This window comes from Anomaloglossus baeobatrachus, chromosome 5, assembly GCF_048569485.1.
Source record: "Anomaloglossus baeobatrachus isolate aAnoBae1 chromosome 5, aAnoBae1.hap1, whole genome shotgun sequence".
In the NCBI taxonomy this organism is placed as follows: Eukaryota; Metazoa; Chordata; class Amphibia; order Anura; family Aromobatidae; genus Anomaloglossus; species Anomaloglossus baeobatrachus.
In genome coordinates, this window is record NC_134357.1 from 504,664,520 (window position 1) to 504,685,315 (window position 20,796).

General features: G+C 49.6%; 1 protein-coding gene across 1 annotated transcript in view; it reads left to right on the forward strand.

The window, feature by feature from the left end:
- Positions 1-1,572: 1,572 nt before the first annotated feature.
- LOC142311954 (uncharacterized) overlaps positions 1,573-20,796 on the forward strand; it is a 120,747-nt gene continuing 101,523 nt past the window's right edge. Inside the window, exons 1-5 of the mRNA XM_075350821.1 lie at positions 1,573-1,661; positions 1,769-1,913; positions 2,040-2,219; positions 2,302-2,425; positions 2,509-2,606. Coding sequence (XP_075206936.1) covers positions 1,836-1,913; positions 2,040-2,219; positions 2,302-2,425; positions 2,509-2,606 — 480 coding nt within the window. The 5' untranslated portion in view covers positions 1,573-1,661; positions 1,769-1,835. The remainder of the gene's footprint in view (positions 1,662-1,768; positions 1,914-2,039; positions 2,220-2,301; positions 2,426-2,508; positions 2,607-20,796) is intronic.

A 20,796-nucleotide genomic window follows, 5' to 3' on the forward strand; every position in this document is an offset into this window, starting at 1 on the left:
ACCCTGTATGGAGAGGAGAACTAGGATTTTAGATGTGTGTTGGTGGAATCGGCACTGGTACTCCAGGTCCCAGGGGGTAGGTCCGGCATCCCAAAGAGCATGCAGTTCCCTGAGGGTCTCAGGGGCGCTACACTGGCATCATGCCTGGGTAGATGCTAGAATGTCACATGATAGGAGGTGTGTTCAAAATGCAGCCCGGTGATTCCAGACAGAATAAACCTTTAAGTCCACGTGGTCATGGATTTGTTTACAATAGAGGCGGGGTTCTTGGGGTAATACCCCCTACCCATTGCATGATTATAAAGGACGAGAGGAAACATCACCATGCCCACCAACCAAGCCAGGTCCCTCTGTCCACTGGGATTTATCCACAACCCCAAAGACACAGAATAAAGGGTACTTTACACGCTGCGATATCGGTACCGATATCGCTAGCGAGCGTACCCGCCCACGTCGGTTGTGCGACACGGGCAAATCGCTGCCCGTGGCGCACAACATCGCTAACACCCGTCACATGGACTTACCTTCCCTGCGACGTCGCTCTGGCTGGCGAACCGCCTCCTGTCTAAGGGGGCGGTTCTTGCGGCGTCACAGCGACGTCACACGGCAGCCGTGCAATAGAAGCGGAGGGGCGGAGATGAGCGGGCGGAAGATCCCGCCCACCTCCTTCCTTCCTTCTTTTACGGTGGACGCAGGTAGGAGATGTTCGTCGTTCCTGCGGTGTTACACGTAGCGATGTGTGGTGCCGCAGGAACAATGAACAACATCGTACCTGCAGCAGCAACGATATTAAGGAAAGGAGCGATGTGTCAACGAGCAACGATTTTTGACGTTTTTGGCGATCGTTGATCGTCGCTCCTTGGTGTCACACGCTGCGATGTCACTAACGGCGCCGGATGTGCGTCACTAACGACGTGACTCTGACTATATATCGTTAACGATGTCACAGCGTGTAAAGCACCCTTAAATCTAAAAGGAAAATGTAATTATGTCTTTTACAATGTGGCAATGCAAAAACACCTAAATATGGTCAGCACTGAAAGGGTTAATGCCCCCTGCGCCCAGTAAGGCTATGTGCCCGCGGGACTATGTACCCGCAGATCTTGCCGTGGAAAACCTGCGCATTTATCTGGATTTTCTAGATAAATCCGCAGGTTTTAGCAAGTACTATGGATCATGGGGAGTGTTGTGACCATGCTGCGACGTGCGGATGTCCCGCAGCCGCATGTAACTGCATGTCAATTATTCCTGCGGAAATCCCGCCTGTCCACTATGGAGATAGAGGCTGGACTTCTGCAGGTAAGTGGCATGAATGTCCGCAGGTTTACTGCAGATATTTCACTGGAATCCCGCAGCTATGGATAGCTGCGGATTCCGGGGATCAGCTGCGGCGGGAAACCTGCGGACATACCTGCGGATATATGCACAGGTACAATGTCCCATGGGCACATAGCCTAATGGGGAATCTCCACATACCTCCTGCTGCAGAGCTGCACTAGATATACAGCTGTTCTGTGTTTACAGGACCTGTGATGATGTCACATGGATGGGAGGAGTCAGGGGTCACATGATCAGCTCCTTAGTGTGCGCAAGACTCTGTCATCACAGGTCCTCTAAACGCAGAACAGCCAGATATCCAGTGTGCAGCGCGGCAGGTGGAGGTATGTGCAGATTCCCCAGTACATTATCCTCCCGCAGTAATGATTATCTCATTGTATTCTTACATGGGATCTTTCTGATGTTACATCGTCATCTTCTCCCCATTCAGGTCCCTACAATATCGGATCCTCTCAGATCTTCTATATAAGAGAATTCTCCTGATTGACCCACCAAGGATGGATAAGGACAGGGACAAGATGGCGGAGAGGATATTACACCTCACCCTAGAGATCCTCTTCCGGCTTACTGGAGAGGTGAGAGATTCTGATGTCACATTACATCATTCTTATCTATGGGAATAACAGATGGACAGAACTGGAGAGGTGAGGACTCTGGAAATGTCTGTAGTGAGATTTATTAATGTGTCTCTCCATATCCAGGATTACACAGTAGTGAAGAAGACCTCTAGTGAGCCCTGTCAGGACCCTGTGTCTGAGGGATGGGGAAGACCCCTGAGCCCAGTCACGGGACCTCCACCTCACCCCCTGATACATGAGGACATCAATGACCAGAAGATCCTAGAACTCACCTACAAGATGATTGAGCTGCTGACTGGAGAGGTGACACTGCTGGGAATGCTGGGACATTATACAGTAACACTATGAAGGGATCGGGGGCTGACGGTATCATTGTATGTGTCAGGTTCCTATAAGGTGTCAGGATGTCACCATCTATTTCTCTATGGAGGAGTGGGAGTATTTAGAAGGACACAAAGATCTGTACAAGGACGTCCTGATGGAGGTTCCCCAGCCCCTCACATCACCAGGTAATAGACAGGACTAAATACACATGGCCTATAATTATCTGTATGTAAAGAATGAATTCAGTCCCTGTATGTGTTTCCTCCAGTTCTATCCAGTGAGAGGACAACACCAGAGAGATGTCCCCGTCCTCTTCTTCCACAGGACTGTAAACAAGAAAATCCAGATGTTCCTCAGGATGATCAGGTAGATGGAGAGAAGGTGTCATGAAATCTATGATGTGTAGACGGCTGTGAAGGTCTTCTGTTCAGTCTTGTTTTATCCACCAGTATTAGACAGTGTATGGCCATTCATTAGAGACACCTGTCCTTTCCTTTTCCTAATTGGATCTTCAGTGTATGGAATTGGACCACTGACTGCGGAGTGCAGGATAAATTCTGTTGAGTACACAATAATAAACAATGAATATATTTATAAATGAGATGATCGATGAGAGGACAAGGGATGAGCGGACCTGTGAATGTTCAGGTTTGACTGAACTGTAGTCAGAGGTTCGGTTCAGTACAGTACCCAATCTTGACCTTGAATCCCATAAAAGTTAATAGAGGCTGCAAAAGTTAACAAAACAGGGGTAAGAGCAGTACCATTGCCCTGTAAACAAATGTAGATAAGGAAATGACTTAAAATAACAAAGGGTTTTTTAAAAATTAAGTAAAATATTAATAATCTTGAAAGAGGAATTAGAGGTGGACATGGCGGTGTAGGTTTAAAAGGCGGAGGAGGAGGTAGCCAACACTATTATTTATTTATTTAGTTTTAAATTTGGGAAGGACTCAAATTGTTGGGAAAGGCAAACAGAATTAACAAACTGCGGTGGAGTATAACAATGGCTGGGTGCGGCTGGTATACTTCTCTAGTCAGCCAAATGTACGGACAAATCCTGTGGGGTTCATTTTAAGGAATGTGAGTGTGCCGCCCCCGTGCCAGCAACCAACGCTGCTCGGGTCCGGACCTTCAGGGGTGGTGGCTCCAGGGTCTCCGGACCCGGGGGTCTTGCGACACGCCGAATAAAATGGGGGGGGCGTAGATGTACGGGCTAGGCCGTAGTACGTTCGTGACGCCACCCACGGTGGGTGGTGAGGTGGGACACCACCACTGCTGTTACGGGGCACCCGGGGGAGATGTTGTGCAGCAAGCTGTTAACCCCTCCGTTGGCAGGGATGGTGGCCCCGGGACCCGGTGGCTCTGGTGCAGGAGAGATGACGACCGCAGGAGGTGCTGGTGTACTCACTGTTAGTAAAACACACAAGTCTCTGGTAAACCAAGGTGGTGGTGGTCAGTGCCACGGCCGGTTGCGTTCGGGATCCCCCACCCGGCTGGTGGTCTCTATCCTTTTCCTGCACCATTGTGAAAGGTGGACTTAGTTTCCCAGTATAAAACTCAGTCCGCTCCCGGCTGGATGTGGTCTAAGGAGCCGTGCCCGCAGACGCTGGCCCGTGGGATCAATGGGCCCTGGCGGTGACCTCTTATCCCTAATCGGTGGGCTGTTGTCTTCTATGAGGGACTTTGGGTGGGACAGAACCTCTAGTCCTTGCCTCAATCGGTTAATTAACCAGTTCCACTTGTTCCTGGTTCCTGGCTTCAGGGTCCGAGTACCCCCTTTTGTGCTACGGTTTCCGTGTCGGGGTATAACCCTGGCCCGGTCCACCTTGGTTCCACCGAGCCGTCTTCCCGTCTCCTGCTGGCGGAGACCACCATCTGCCTCCTAGCCAAGGCACCAGGGCTCCTACCCTTGCACCATTCAACTTTGACTTGACTACTGGAGCTACCCCTAGCTCCAGCCCACACTCCTCTCCAAACTCCTCTCTGACCTTGACTGACTGTTTTTCCCGCCCCGGGCTGTCTGGACCCCTGGGTGGGCGTGTCCCAACCGTCTGGTCACGCCCACTGGTGTGTCCGTCTGTCCCTATGGGGGGGTGACTAGGGTTTTCTGGTTGGCTGTGTGTTTCCTAATGAGGGAAGGTGTTATGCAGGGGCCTATTTCTGACTACCTGGTTTTGCCAGGGCGTCACATGAGCTTACCCACATTGGCTGTGGACAGGCAGATATGTCTGTCTGTGATAACACCTCCTGCTTGGCTATTCACACATTTCGACTGTACACCTGCCGCAGAACAGTCTAGCAACTCCAAGGCATAAAGGGCAAGCTCCGGCCATGTGTCTAATTTGGAGACCCTGAAGTTAAATGTAGCAGACCCATCACTCAGTACGTGGAGACATGGGGACATGTACTGTTCCAATATGTTGTTGAAACGCTGCCTCCTGCTAATTCAGACTGTATCAGATAGTGGTGCCGGATGTTGTGGCGTGCTGAGGACGTTTTTCCACACTTTAGCCAGGCTAACCCTTCCTTTCGAGGTGGTGCCAGTGGCTCAGCTGCATTGGCAACGTCTTCTTCCTCTTCTGCCTTGTGCTTCCAGTGAGTCCCCACTGTCAATTGGGAACAACACCATCGGTACTGTGTCTACCAGCGTGTGCTTGTATTCCCGCATTTTGCTATCATGCTTCTGTGATGGAAGTAAGGATGGTGTGATGCCCTGGACTATTCAGGTCGTCACAGGGTACTGCACGCTCTTTCTCTCCAGTGTAGGACTCAAAGCCCCATGGTTCTGTGTTACATCTCATGGCTCTCCTCTTGCAAGGAATGAGGTGGTCCCCCATTCCTTGTCTGCCGCGAGCCCTCTTGCTCAGCAGCGCCAAAGGCCTGGGAGACTGCAGGAGTTTCCTCCTCCTAGATGCAGCAGAAGGGTGACACCTAGTGGTTTACTCCTTGTAAGGAATGGAGTGTCCTCCTGCTCAGCATTGCAGAGGGTCGGAGTGGTTGCACAGTGTGCAAAGGATAGATGCTCAGGGAAGCAGCAAGACTTCCCTTAGCTCTGCACATTGTGAAACCGAAGATCCCGCCTTTATGACCCAGAGGCAGGAGGTTGAGCATGTGCCCCACGTGACGTCTTCTGATTCGCTCACTGGTATCACACGGCCAGATAACGAGGCTGGTGATGTGCTGAATCCTGACTGGCCGGGCCAGGACGTCACAGATCATGATTGGGTCACATCCGTCTCGCGCCCGCCCTTGGCTGGAGCTACATCTCCATAAAAACCCCCTCCTGCCATCATGGCGGCGCGCGACCGTCCTTCTATGTTTGGATGTCTGGCAGCGTGCTGCCACGCCACTGTACAGACGTCATTGTCTTTCGTGGGCTTTGCCCTTGCTGCTCAGGCAGCACCTGGTTTGCAGGCCGTGTTCCTGCCTTGCTGCTCCGGCAGTATCTCCTTCAACAGGCCGTGTTCCTGTCCCAGGTGAGCTCCTCGAGTCTCCACCGGACTCACCTGGTTATTGAAAGCACACGTGCGTGGGCACCTCTGTGCTACCCTCGTGCCATATCCTGTGACTCCCGCTGGCACACGTGCGTAGGCACCTCTGTGCGTCCCCGTGCAACAGGTACACCGTACGAGAAGCCCCGAGCCATACAACCCTCACGGGTTAGGGCGTACCGGTGTACATAGATCGTCTGTGACGTTCCAGACGATCATTAGTAGCAACCCGCTCACTCTTTCCTGACCATAGCAGCGGTCCCTTACACCGCACAGTGGACCTTGACCGGCGGAAGCTGTCCATTTCCCATCTTGGCACGCTTCCCCGGGTCCCCCTCGTAACATTTCTGGGTCTCCATCCTGCAGTACTGCCTCTACCAGCATTCACAAATCCTAGATAAACCTTGCACCACACCTGTCAGGCACACCAGTGGGCTGCTTAAGCAGTAATAGGGCCGCCCACCTAGGGGTCAGGCAGGGAGGTGTCAAGTCAGTTCAGTGGTAGCCCTCGAGCTCTGAGGAGCTCTGAGGAAGCTGGGAGTTGGAGCTCCCAGGGGAGAGGCAGACTAGGTCGCAGACGGTGGTCTGGACCTAGAGGAGTCGGACCACCGGTCGTACGGGATTGAGGCTAGGTGCCTGGGACCTGTCTTGAAGGACGGTTGGCTGCCTGGGCCTAATCACCGGTCCGGCACCGAAGGCATGACTGGGTACACACACCCTGGGTCGAGGAGAAGCTTCAGGCGGACCCGGCAATTAACCTGCGGAGGACAGGGCCTTTATGGACTGTTCCCACGAAGCTCAGAGATCTGGGGCACTAGTGCAACGAAGGGGATAGGGCTTTTTTTATATATATATATATATATGGGTATATACAGTTAGGTCCAGAAATATTTGGACAGTGACACAATTTTCGCGAGTTGGGCTCTGCATGCCACCACATTGGATTTGAAATGAAACCTCTACAACAGAATTCAAGTGCAGATTGTAACGTTTAATTTGAAGGTTTGAACAAAACTATCTGATAGAAATTGTAGGAATTGTACACATTTCTTTACAAACACTCCACATTTTAGGAGGTCAAAAGTAATTGGACAAATAAACCAAACCCAAACAAAATATTTTTATTTTCAATATTTTGTTGCGAATCCTTTTGGAGGCAATCACTGCCTTAAGTCTGGAACCCATGGACATCACCAAACGCTGGGTTTCCTCCTTCTTAATGCTTTGCCAGGCCTTTACAGCCGCAGCCTTCAGGTCTTGCTTGTTTGTGGGTCTTTCCGTCTTAAGTCTGGATTTGAGCAAGTGAAATGCATGCTCAATTGGGTTAAGATCTGGTGATTGACTTGGTCATTGCAGAATGTTCCACTTTTTTGCACTCATGAACTCCTGGGTAGCTTTGGCTGTATGCTTGGGGTCATTGTCCATCTGTACTATGAAGCGCCGTCCGATCAACTTTGCGGCATTTGGCTGAATCTGGGCTGAAAGTATATCCCGGTACACTTCAGAATTCATCCGGCTACTCTTGTCTGCTGTTATGTCATCAATAAACACAAGTGACCCAGTGCCATTGAAAGCCATGCATGCCCATGCCATCACGTTGCCTCCACCATGTTTTACAGAGGATGTGGTGTGCCTTGGATCATGTGCCGTTCCCTTTCTTCTCCAAACTTTTTTCTTCCCATCATTCTGGTACAGGTTGATCTTTGTCTCATCTGTCCATAGAATACTTTTCCAGAACTGAGCTGGCTTCATGAGGTGTTTTTCAGCAAATGTAACTCTGGCCTGTCTATTTTTGGAATTGATGAATGGTTTGCATCTAGATGTGAACCCTTTGTATTTATTTTCATGGAGTCTTCTCTTTACTGTTGACTTAGAGACAGATACACCTACTTCACTGAGAGTGTTCTGGACTTCAGTTGATGTTGTGAACGGGTTCTTCTTCACCAAAGAAAGTATGTGGCGATCATCCACCACTGTTGTCATCCGTGGACGCCCAGGCCTTTTTGAGTTCCCAAGCTCACCAGTCAATTCCTTTTTTCTCAGAATGTACCCGACTGTTGATTTTGCTACTCCAAGCATGTCTGCTATCTCTCTGATGGATTTTTTCTTTTTTTTCAGCCTCAGGATGTTCTGCTTCACCTCAATTGAGAGTTCCTTAGACCGCATGTTGTCTGGTCACAGCAACAGCTTCAAAATGCAAAACCACACACCTGTAATCAACCCCAGACCTTTTAACTACTTCATTGATTACAGCTTACCAAGGAGACACCTTCAGAGTTAATTGCAGCCCTTAGAGTCCCTTGTCCAATTACTTTTGGTCGCTTGAAAAAGAGGAGGCTATGCATTACAGAGCTATGATTCCTAAACCCTTTCTCCGATTTGGATGTGAAAACTCTCATATTGCAGCTGGGAGTGTGCACTTTCAGCCCATATTATATATATATAATTGTATTTCTGAACATGTTTTTGTAAACAGCTAAAATAACAAAACTTGTGTCACTGTCCAAATATTTCTGGACCTAACTGTATATGTATATCTATATAAAAATATTTATTTTCCCTTCCCCCTTCCTTTTTTTTGCAACACAGACGATTTATCCAAATACGAACTTGTTCATTTATTATGTATGGTCTGTTTAATTTGATTCTGTTTTTCAGCATACACCATGATGTAACTTGTAAACTGTGCTCCATTACGTAGTTTCGCTCCACGTGGCTATGAGTCACCACTCTGTAACACATGGGGTGATGAGGTCATGGCTGGAAGCGTCTTTTTTTTTCCTGAACACCTCTTTATAAGGACACTTCTTCTGTTTCTGTAAGGTCCTTTTTTTCCCTGAGGAAGGAGGCAGATATGTCTCCGAAACGCGTAGGATTTGCCTAAATAAAAGAACATTGTTTTATTATACTTACGCTTGTGGTTTTTAGCGCGGCATGAAACCCGTTCTTCACCAGTTTTTACCTTGATAAACCAAGAGGTCAGCGGCACTCAGAGACTTGGTGTACCCTGTTGTCAGCGTCTGCTTTATTGTTGAGTGAGTACCTGATTAACCCCTGCAACCAGCGAGCCTGTACTCCCCCGGCAAGGCACCCCGCATCACCATCTAGAGTCCTAGGGCCTTTCCCTACCCATGGAGGGTAACATCATCTAGCTGCCCCACCACTCCATCACCCCGGGTACCCCCAACGACAGCGGCGGCGCTCCCTATCACCGCACACTACGGGTGGCATCACGAACGATATCTCCCCTGTAAATACTCCCCTTCATCATTTGAGTGTGGCCCCCAGCCCCCGGGTCTGGAGACCCTCGAGCCACGAGCAATCACCCCTGGATCCGAGCCATTCGACCGCTGCATGGGCGGCACAATAACATGTTGTCCTTGCAGGGATCCAGCAGGGTGGCCACTTGGTAATACTCCGGGCCACTCTGTGGTCTTTGCGCAGGCACAGCAAAATATGCATTCACTTACAGTATGTGTACCAAGCTGACCAGAGGCAATGAAAAGCTGTCCTCGGTGGGAGGTGTATTGTCTATGTTCTCCTGTATTCCCCGGCCACGCTCCAGTGATGCTTGTGAGTTACTTTCAGTGCCATCTTGCTGTGAACACGGTTCCTACCCCTCATCCTGCAAAACTGTCCCCTGGCTGGACAGTTGTGTACCTTGCCGTTGTTGGAACAAGAACTCGCCCTCTAACCCATGTGTGGGTGACTGGCCTGATAATGGTGTAAATGGTCCCTGTTCCTTCTTCTCCTCTTCCTCCTGTGCCATCATCACCTGCAGTGTTTTTTCAAGAAGGTATAGATGTGGAATAGTAACACTAATGATGGCGTCATCAGCATTGGCCATGTTGGAGGAATACTCGAAGCCATGCTACCCCAGCACATACAGTACATCCTGCATGGCGGCCCACTCATAGGTCATGAAGTGGTGTAGTTCTGCAGAGTGACTCACCTGCAGATGAAACTCCACTATCGCCTGCTGCTGCTCACAGTTTCTCCAGCGTATGCAAGGAAGAGTTCCACCTTGTGGGTACGTCACAAATGAGGTAGTGAGCGGGAAGGCAGAAGTGACGCTGCAAAAACTCCCAGTCTACTATTTAAGATGGGACTCAGACCAAACACACAGTGTGTTAGGTGTGGACAGGATGATGCCCATTTGATGCATGTTATGTGGGAGTGTGGACACATTGGTGATTTCTGGAACCAAACCCTGGGACTTATAGGTCAAATATATCATATCACAATACAACCGTCGCCCCGCCTGTGCCTGTTGAGTCTATGGGAAGGAGAAGTGGATCCGGATTCTCCAACAGCCCTGGGAATAGCACGTATCTTGTACCAAGCAAGAAAGCTACTTGCATATCACTGGTTAGACCCTCTACCACCAACATTACCAGAGCTCAAAAACAAATTAAATAACGTCATAAGATTGGAAAGGGGAGTTTATTTAAAAAGAAAAACATTGAAAAAGTTTTACAACATTTGGCGGCCATGGATGGAGTTGCCGGGCCTACCCTCTAGTGCACTGGTTCGGGATGCAATGCTGGACCGGTTACTGTTGTGCCTCTAGTGATGGCATGTGTGAGGAAGGGAATTAAAACTAGTTTTTTCTGTGACGAAGTGGACTTTGAATGAAGAGGTGAGAGAGGACTGGAATGGTTTCATGGATGACTGCACGGAGAGAGAGGGGCGGGAGAGTATAGCAATATGATGTGGAGCGACACGGCTGATGGAGGAGGTGTTCCTGTTAGTCTGAGGCATTATTGCATAATTTAAGTTTTGTTTATTTGTAGAGCCACGAGGTTTGTAGGCTCAAGTTATATAATATAATTATGATTTGAGAACTCTATTATTATATTTACATATATGCAGAGAAAGAACCTGATTTATAAATCATATGTGTTTATCTGTTTATTGTTATCAGTTATATGAAAAGTGAAATACTCTCTGTATTGATCCCTAATGATTTAATAAAAAAAGATCTGATTTAAAAAAGAAGTGACGCTGCAGCGCAGACAGGCAAGCAGCAGGGTGAGAATGTTGAAAGCGCGCACAGATGGTCCGCACTTCTGCAGCACCAAATATGGTACTTGCGCCAGGCCCAGAGCTGCTATGAGAATTTTCCCATTGTCGCACACCACCAAGCAGGTCTTGATTTTCATCATCACCAACCACTCATCGATAAAGATGAGAGAACCTGTTCAATAAATGTTCGCCAATTTTAAATTTGGTACAAGCCTTAAGAGTACTTTACACGCTGCGATGTGTACCCGCCCCCGTCGGTTGTGCGTCACAGGCAAATCGCTGCCCGTGGCGCAGAACATTGCTAACACCCATCACACGGACTTACCTTCCCTGCGACGTCGCTCTGGCCGGCGATCCGCCTCCTTTCTAAGGGGGCGGTTCGTGCGGCGTCACAGCGACGTCACACGGCAGCCGTCCAATAGCAGAGGAGGGGCGGAGATGAGCGGCCGGAACATGCCGCCCACCCTCTTCCTTCCTCATTGCCGGTGGACGCAGGTAAGGAGATGTTCGTCGTTCCTGCGGTGTCACACATAGCGATGTGTGCTGCTGCAGGAACGACGAACAACATCTTACCTGCAGCAGCAACGATATTAAGGAAATGAATGACGTGTCAACAAGCAACGATTTTTCAAGTTTTTGCGCTCGTTGATTGTTGCTTATTGGTGTCACACGCTGCGATGTCGCTAATGGCTCCGGATGTGCGTCACTAATGACGTGACCCCAACGATATATCGTTAGCGATGTCGCAGCGTGTAAAGCACCCTTTAGCCTGTTTGGTTTGGCGTCGGAAACTCGAGAACCTGAACCAAAAGTTGTCAATGTTCGGTTTTGTTCGATCACATCACGTTTTAAAAAATATGCTTTTCTAATAACATGTTATGCTTTTGGATATGATTGTGGTGCTATATGATGAGTTGGAGGTGTGGGGACTCGGGAGAAGCCAGATGCGTACAGCACCATTTAACAGCAAAAAAAAATTCTTAACTTTATTTGCGGATATTTCTGCAGTCAATCACGACGCATCCACAGGATTCAGACACAAGGGCTTGTGTCATTGGCTGCCTAAAGCGGGCTTTGCACGCTGCGACATCGCTAGCCGATGCTAGCGATGTCGAGCGTGATAGCACCCTCCCCCATCGTACAGCCGATATGTGGTGATCGCTGCCGTAGTGAACATTATCGCTACGGCAACGTCACACGCACATACCTGCTCTGCGACGTCCTTGTGACCGGCGAACCGCCTCCTTTCTAAGGGGGCGGTTCGTTCAGCGTCACAGCGACGTCACTAAGCGGCCGCCCAATCAAAGCGGAGGGGCGGAGATGAGTGGGACGAACATCCCACCCACCTTCTTCCTTCCTCATTGCTGGCGGGTCGCAGGTAAGGAGAGGTTCCTTGTTCCTGTGATGTCACACATAGCGATGTGTGTTGCCGCAGGAACAAGGAACAACATCGTTAATGCAGCAGCAACGATAATTGAGCTTAAGGGGGCATGTCACCGATTAGCGATTTTGAACGTTTTTGCAACGATTCAAAATCGCTAATAGGTGTCACACGCAACGACATCGCTAATGCGGCCGGATGTGCGTCACAAATTCCGTGACCCCAACGAGATCGCTTTAGCGATCTTATAGCGTGTAAAGCCACCTTTAGTCACATATCTGTCTGCATATAAAATGCAGACATGCGGCGTTGGCACTATTTTGTGAATGTTAAACATTCGGCAAGGTGCTGACACCAATGCTGCTAGACAGCTAGCTTAGCTAGCGGTTTAATGATAGGTAGTTGAGACCGATAAGAGAGTGATAGTGTAGAATAGGCATGTGCAATGTAGGAAAGCTATGTGCCACAAATTGGCATTTAATGATAAAAATAGGGAAAGCTACTTATCAGTGCCTTTAAAAGAGTTGACAGTGAAGTATCTAAATAGCTATTGCTACTTATTACTGCCTGCTCCAAATTAGGCAGTGAAACACAAGTCTAGGTATTGTTAGTTAGTACTGCCTGCTGTAAATTTGATAGTGAACTAGGTAAAAAGGTCTTGGCAGTTTTCATTTTCTGGTCAAAATTCTGTTACGTAGTAACAGAAGAAACTGTGGAGAGATATAGCACAATAGGGTCTTATCCGATATAAATGTCACGCAAATGTACTTAAATCCACTCACCTGACGGAGTTGTGATAGTCACAACACCTGTAACAGCATGGAAATTGTGATAGCAGCTGCTCCGGGGATGCAATGGTAGAGATAGATGAGAACGGGTTTTGAATGCTGTGCTATCACAGGAAGCAATGTTGATGAAATATTCTCTTTATTCATGTGCTGGTCAAGTCAACACATTTCCGAGGTCGCAGCCTCCTTCATCAGGACTACAGAGAAAATTAACAGTCATTGACTACAGTCTGTTGATTTTCTCTGTAGTCCTGATGAAGGAGGCTGTGTCCTCGGAAATGCGTTGACTTGACCTGCACATGAATAAAGAGAATATTTAATCAACATCGCTTCCTGTGCTAGTGCGGCATTCAAAACCCGTTGTCATCTATCTCTATCAAAATTATGTAGTGAAAAACATTTCGGGTTATTGGTACTTTTTAGTGCCTTTACAATATTGACAACTCAGACAGGAAATAAATAATTTATCCTTTGTCAGATGTCTGACAAGTGTAAGCGTAGGGTTGCGAAACATCTGTTTGAAAGGGGAAGGGTAAATCAACCATGAGTGGTAAATCATGAGATTGTGGTGGAACAGTGAATAGTCGGGGTGTTGGAGATGTACGTGTGGGAAGTTCTGTTAGTCAAAGCTCTAGTGAGAAAAAAAACACTGGATTATCCTATCACAATAGAAATGAGAACGGAAGCCTGTCCTTCCGTTACTGGACAGATTACTCCACTAGATTTCTTTGGCAGCCGTACATCGTTTCAACTTTGAAATGAGGCTGATAAACAACATGTACTAGAATGGATGACAAGTGCTGCATCAAGTGGCCCTTCCTCCTCTTCCTGCACCTCAACATCACAAACAGTTCTTTCCTCAGAGGTGCCACCTCAATTACACTTGTTCCCGCCCCCATGTTACAAATCTGCAACGGGCAAACTGACTGTGGGAAACCACACATGGGCATCAGAAGTCTGCTCCAAATATTCCCAGATTCAAGAGGAGGAAAGCATCTGCACCGATGTCCAAAATCTTTGTCTGTTGGATTCTGGTCCAGACAAAGTAGGGTCCAAGCAGGATCACAACACTCATTAAATGACGTTAACTTCCATGGGTAGGCATGATGATGAGACACAGATACCTAAGGCGCACACGTACTGTTATGTGATATCAGGTCAGGAAGAGGAGGGCCAACATAGAGCCTGCCGATGAAGTTGTAGATTCCACTTGGTGCAAACACAGATTCATGCAGCTGTGTAGCGCAGGAGATGAGGAGGAGGAGGAAGACAAGGAGGTTACGTTGGCAGTTCTCATACAAACACGTAGTGATGCAACCATGAGAAGCAGTGCATTCTCAGCCACAACCCTGTCTATGGCCAGCAGCGGTTGCGGGTCTGGAGTTCGCAGGAAGGCTTGCCTAGCCAGGGCCTTTTTTTTTTAAAAAAAACCGCAGGGGATGACCCAACTTTCATTATCTGCCAACATTGTAAACTGACTCAGTAGAGTAAAAAATATAAAATAATTTGACTACTACATGCATGAACCAACACATGTGCAGCCAAGATGCATTACTGTGGGAATCTTACTGAGCTAAAATGCGGACTACTGGGCCTGCACATTCACTGCCCCCCAAATCAACAGTGTCTGCTGCTTCCTCCTCCTGCCTCACCATTGAAACTATTCTCACACAGGTCTCTGACCGCAAAACCTCTACTTGTTTACCTGCTACAGTCAGAATGAGTGGGAACCTGTCAGCTGTTACGTAAATGACCATGCCTGGTGTTTTTGACCCATGTGAGACACTGAGGCCACATCCTGTGTGTGGACCACACTTCCCTGCTGTGCAAACACACTGGGGAAATGGGAGGGTGCAATTGATGCCAGTGTCCTGCTGTCTGCTTGAAAGGTTTTTAATCTCAACAAGATGGGTCTCTAAATTGTTTTTTGTCTGTATTGCCAGAGCTCTGGGAGCAACAGGCCTACGTATGCATCTCTTGATATTTAAAATGGAAATGCCAGTCTACATCCTGTGTGTTGCATGGCTCATACCGTCCTACTGTCAGTATTCCAAGATGAGTCTCCAAGTTGTGTCTTGTGTGTTGTACCAGTGTACTGGGAGCAAGAGGCCTACACCTGTCTGTCATCTTGCTGTCTCTGGTGAAGGCAGCATGGTCCCAAGCATCCATGTCGCGGTGTTCCACTATTTTTAGTCTGTGCCAATTGGTACCACTTTTCCTGTTGCTTGACCTTTATTTTTGGAAATGTGGAGACTCCAAGTAGGGTCTCTGAATTGTCTTTTATCATGCCACGGTTCTGGGAGCAGACGCCTACACCTGTCACTCATATATCTCGATTTTTTTATTAAATACAAATACCAGGCCTCATCTTGTGTGTTGCATGGACCATACCCTGTCTGAAAGGTTTTAAAATCTCAAGACTCCAAATTGTGTCTTTTCTGTACTGGCAGGCGTATGGGAGCACCAGCCCTACACCTGTCTGTCATCCACCCCTATATTTCTTATGTCAATAGTCTAGGAAGCTAAAGGCTATGCCAAAATAGTGGTACTGCAACGTAAGATTCATTTTGGTGTTTTCTCTGCCTTACATTTAGCCTTCCTTTGAATCAAATGGGGTTCGGAGTTTGGTTCGTTGAACATAGCTTTTGTTCGGTAAGGCTCAGCGAACCGAACTTTATGTGGACCTTTCCACTAATAGCGATGTGCAATGCACAACTAATTTTTTTTTTTTTTTTTCTCCTTAAACTTGTTCGGGCAGGGATAGCCCACCTAGAAAACTAGTGGTGGCTGGTGACCATGTACTGTGTGATAGCCACAGCCACAAGTTTTTTAAGTGTCAGAATGGCAGCATTTGAAAGTCCAGAAATTTTGAAATGCTGTCATTCAGGAACAGAGCTTGTAGGGGGGTACTTTCTCTTTCTCTCCAGTGTTTGGGGGGGATGGACAGCTGAATGCTTTGATGGGACGATGTGGAGATCATCGTGGACACTGTTGGTGGTGGTGGTGCTGTCACATCTTCTCTTTGCGGGAAGCGAGGTGGCCCTGTTGCTCAGGAGTGGGAGGAAGAGGTTGAGACCGCAGTAGAAGAGGGAGCAAGAGGAGTCTCAGATTTTTTTCTCCTGCTCTCATGTTTGCATTCAGATGCCTCTTCATGCAGGTGGTGCTTAGATTAAAAACATTTATGCACCTCATCAGGCTCTGAAGGCACAGCGTGCAAACTACCCGTGTCTTGTCATCAGCACATTGGCTGAAGAAATTCTACACAAGGGAGCTTCTTTTAAGCTGGCTTTGGTGTGCTCCGTTCGTCTGTGCGGTGGGGAGTAGCAGCCAATGTACTAGCTAGGGGCCAGCCGCTGTGCTTTTGCACCCTCCTCCCTCTTTTGCTTGGTCACATTGACCACTACCGAACTGCACACGTCACTCTAATGACCTTCACTCCATGTGGGATCTAGGACTTCATCATTGCCCACAACACCTTCCACCCAATTCTCACACAAAGTTGCAGCAGTTGACACCTGTGTTTTTGTTTTTATCAGAGATGTGTTGCGGGGTCCGCTGACGTATGCACTAGCTCTCCCACGTACTGATCATCAAAAACAATAAGTGCTTGGGCATCAGTGCACTCAATTTCTTCATTTTCTGGGGCAGGTTAAGATGGATGGCCCACAGAACCCCAGACAGCGGAGTCATAAAAAAGCTTAAGTGACTGCTGCATGACTTGGGGCTCAAACTGCTTTGCTGATTTGTAAGAGAGTGAGGTGGAAGACAGATGCCCATGTGCCGCAAGGTGAAATCTCTGCCCTTTCAGCAGGGGACTGGGTGGAAGACAAAGTGATGGAACTGTAGGCACACTAAGCCATCCAATCTAAAACTGCCTCTATTTGTTCCGACCTCAACATTCATCCAGCGGTACTCAGACCTACGAAATTGGGCGGAATGTCATGTCACATTTGTGCACCAGAAGAAGGTGTTTAATTTTGACACGTAGCAGGCACAGACTACCTCCTCTACCTGAAGCAACTACTCCAGCAGCACCACGGCAACATCCACATTCCCTATTTGATTCTCTCCTCACTTTTCTCTAGTCCCTTCCATGACAGCATAGGAGGTTGTCTCTCCACGCCCTAATTGGGACAGGAAGCACAAGAGAGGTTAAAAGGACCCTCCCACCTCCCATAGCCAGTGTCTTTCCTGTCCCCATGGGGCATGGAGAGGTTTTATTTTTCTCCTATGCTGTGGTGGGCGGCGAACTGCAGTATAGATATTTTTTTTTTTTCCCCTACCTTAGCCGGGCAGTATCGGTCGGGCCTTCGCCGCTCCTCCCATACTGTTCCCTCACCCTATGTGGGACCGCTGCTCTAGCCTTCCGGAGCTCCTCTGGGGTGATGCGGGCTGTGTAGCTCCCCGGCCGGCGTCCTCCCTGAGCTGCCGGCCGCTTCCTGTATGCACGCTGCAGTACGACCCGGAAGTGCTACCGCGGGCGGGACTTCCGGTCTCGCAACTTCCGGTATGGGTACTTCCGGTCGCGGAGTCAGCGTGACGGACACGCCGTCGCTTCCACGGCCTGTCAGGGACCTGATGCGGGAGGCGGGGAACGTTCCCTGTCACTGGGGGGGGGCAGGCCCTTCTAAATAAAGGCCACCCTGAAGACTTCAGAATCATGGTAAGGACTTCTACTGTGCTTCCTGACATGTCTTCCCCTGCATCTGCAGAGCCCAGTGTTCCCCCTGCCACAGTAAGTAAGGAGGGGGGTGGTCCCTCATGCATGGTCTCAGGCTGGTATTTATGGCTCCTTCTGGTCTGTGTTTTCCAGGAGGACAAGGCTGCTAAGAAATCTGACAAATGTGACAAGTCAGAGAAGTCTGAGAAGTCTGATAAGCCTGACTGCTATGAAAGGACTGAAAAGATTAAAAAGTGTCCAGTCTGTATAAAAAAGCTCCCTGCAGTCTGGGATAAGAAGCTTTGCCAACAGTGTACGGACCAGATTGTTAGGGCTGAACAACCGTCCCTGGTAGACGAGCTGCGGTCCATGATGAAACAGGAGATTCAGGCCTCACTAGCCTCCCTCCCTGCTCCTGGCCCTTCTCCCCCAAAGAAAAGGAAACTCCAGTCAGCCCCGTCTGATCATGAGGAGGCTGATTCCGCCTCGGAGGGTCCCGACGAAGGTTCTTCCTCCGGGAGGTCTGACCAGTCCTTCCTTTTCCCCTCAGAAGATTTAGGGGATCTTATTGGGGCGGTGAGGAGCACTATGGGGTTAGAGGAGGTGCAGGTTCTTCCCTCGGTCCAGGATGAAATGTTCGCTGGCCTGAAAACCGTCAAACAATTAGGGTTTCTGGTTCATGCCAATATTCTGGATATTGTCTCTCAGGAATGGGAATTTCCTCAGAAGCGTTTCCGGGGTGACCCCAGGTGCCGTTTTCCCCTGGAGGCTTCTGGGTTGCATTGGGAGGTCCCCAAAGTGGATGTACAGGTGGCCAGGATCGCTAAACAAACGGTGCTCCCCTTTGAAGATACTTCCCAGCTTAGAGATCAGATGGATAGGAAGGTCGAGGGCCTCATGAAGCGATCCTGGGAGGCATCGTGTTCTACCATTCAGGCCAATATTGCCTCCACTTGTGTCTCCCTGTCCCTACTTAGGTGGCTCGACCAGTTGGAGGCTCATATTTCCCAGGGTACCCCTCGGGATGAGTTGCTGGAATCCCTTCCCTTACTTAGGAAAGCTACCAGTTTTTTGGCGGATACCTCGGTGGAGTCGGTCCGCCTGGCTGCCAGGAACTCGGTCTTGTCTAACTTTGCCAGACATGCCCTCTGGCTTAAGGCCTGGAGTGGAGACTCCACCTCCAAAATGAGACTTTGCTCCCTTCCGTTTAAAGGGGATTTGGTGTTTGGGCCTGCCCTGGATGACAATCTGGACAAGGCGAATGATCGGAAGGCCTTGCCAGATCCTAAACCCTCCAGGAAGCGGTCCTTTCGTTCCCCGATGCCTCAGGCCTCCCAGCCCAGGGGGAAAGGGAAGTCGGGCCGGAGGAGCTATCCTAAGGGAAGAGGGAGAAACATAATCATCCCTTCCCATCAACAACGTCCTCAGCAGGACAAACCGTGACTCGGCTCGGGTAGGGGGACGGCTCTCGGCCTTTCTTCCTCAGTGGCAGTCCATCACCACCTGCCAATGGGTCCTGAAGATCGTCTCCGAGGGTCTATTGATAGAATTCATCTCCCCCCCTCTAACGGGCCTCCGAGTCACGGCTCTGGCGTCACAGGGTTCGCAGGCCCACCTGTACTCAAAGATTCAGGAGCTAATGCACTCGGGGGTCGTTTCCTCAGTCCCGAGTCAGGAAGGAGGGGTAGGCCACTACTCCCGTCTCTTCCCTGTCAAAAAGCCGTCTAGCGACGTCCGGATTATCATCAATCTGAAGCGTCTCAACCGGCAGGTCAGATACCGGCGTTTCAAGATGGAGTCTGTGAAATCGGCTATCCCACTGATAGGTCTGCACCACCAGATGGCCTCAATAGACCTGAAGGACGCCTACTTCCATGTGCCCATCCATCCGTGTCACAGGCAATACCTCAAGTTTGCGGTTCTGCACGGGGAGGAGGTGCTTCATTTCCAATTCAATGTACTTCCCTTCAGGATCTCCTCGGCTCCAAGGATCTTTTCAAAGATCATGGCAGAGGTGGTCGCCTTCATACGATTGCAAGGTGTCTGTCTGGTTCCGTATTTGGACGACTTTCTTCTCGTGGCTCCCTCCGCTCAGACCCTCCGGAGCCATGTGGAGAAGTTGTTAAGCATTCTTCGTTCCTTGGGCTGGTTCCCCAATCTCAAGAAGTCCCAGCTGCAACCCTCCTCCACTCTGCGGTTTCTCGGGGTGCTGCTGGACTCCGACAGACAGGCATCCTTTCTCCCGGGAGACCACAGGTTGACCCTGCTAACCAAAATCTCAACGCTTCGCCGACAGGCTCGCCCGACCCTTCGAGCGGCTATGTCGGCTCTAGGTTCTATGACGTCCTGCATTCCCTCAGTCATGTGGGCTCAGGCCCACTCTCGTCTACAGGATCATATCCTGGTGCATTGTGACAGACTCCCTTCCTCCCTGAACAAACGGTTTTGCCTCTCAGGGACCGTCTCCTCATCCCTTCTCTGGTGGCTGCATCCCAACAACCTGAAGGTGGGGGTTGCCTGGACTCGGACGCCCCTGGTTACACTAACAACCGATGCCAGCCTGCGGGGATGGGGTGCTATGGTGGCAAACTCCCCATTTCAGGGGGTCTGGAGTCCTTATGTCAGCTCCCAATCCTCCAACTACCGGGAGCTCAGGGCGGTCAGGGAAGCCCTCCTTGCTGCTCAGGATCTCGTCCGGGACACTCACGTCCTGGTCTACTCAGACAATGTCACCACAGTGGCACATATCCGCCATCAGGGCAGTACAAGATCGGGCGCCCTGAAGTCTGTGTCATCCCGGATCTTCCACTGGGCAGAACGGTCCCTGCTATCCCTTTCTGCAGTCCATCTAAAGGGATCCCTAAACCTTCAAGCAGATTTCCTGAGTCGTCGGGATGTTCACACAGGGGAGTGGAGCCTGGACCAAGCAGTGTTCTGCTCTCTGGTGGCAAGGTGGGGTACTCCAGAAGTAGACCTCTTTGCATCAGCAGGAAATTGCAAGGTCGCAACATTTTTCTCCCTGAACCCTCGGGACAATGCGTTGGGGGTGGACGCCTTCTGCCACAATTGGTCCTTTTGCCTCGCCTACGCCTTCCCCCCAATTCCTCTTCTCGCACGAACCCTGAGGAAGATCAGAGACGACGGAGCCGCAACTATCCTGGTAGCTCCTCTGTGGCCGCGGCGGAGTTGGTACAGCCTGATCCTGACT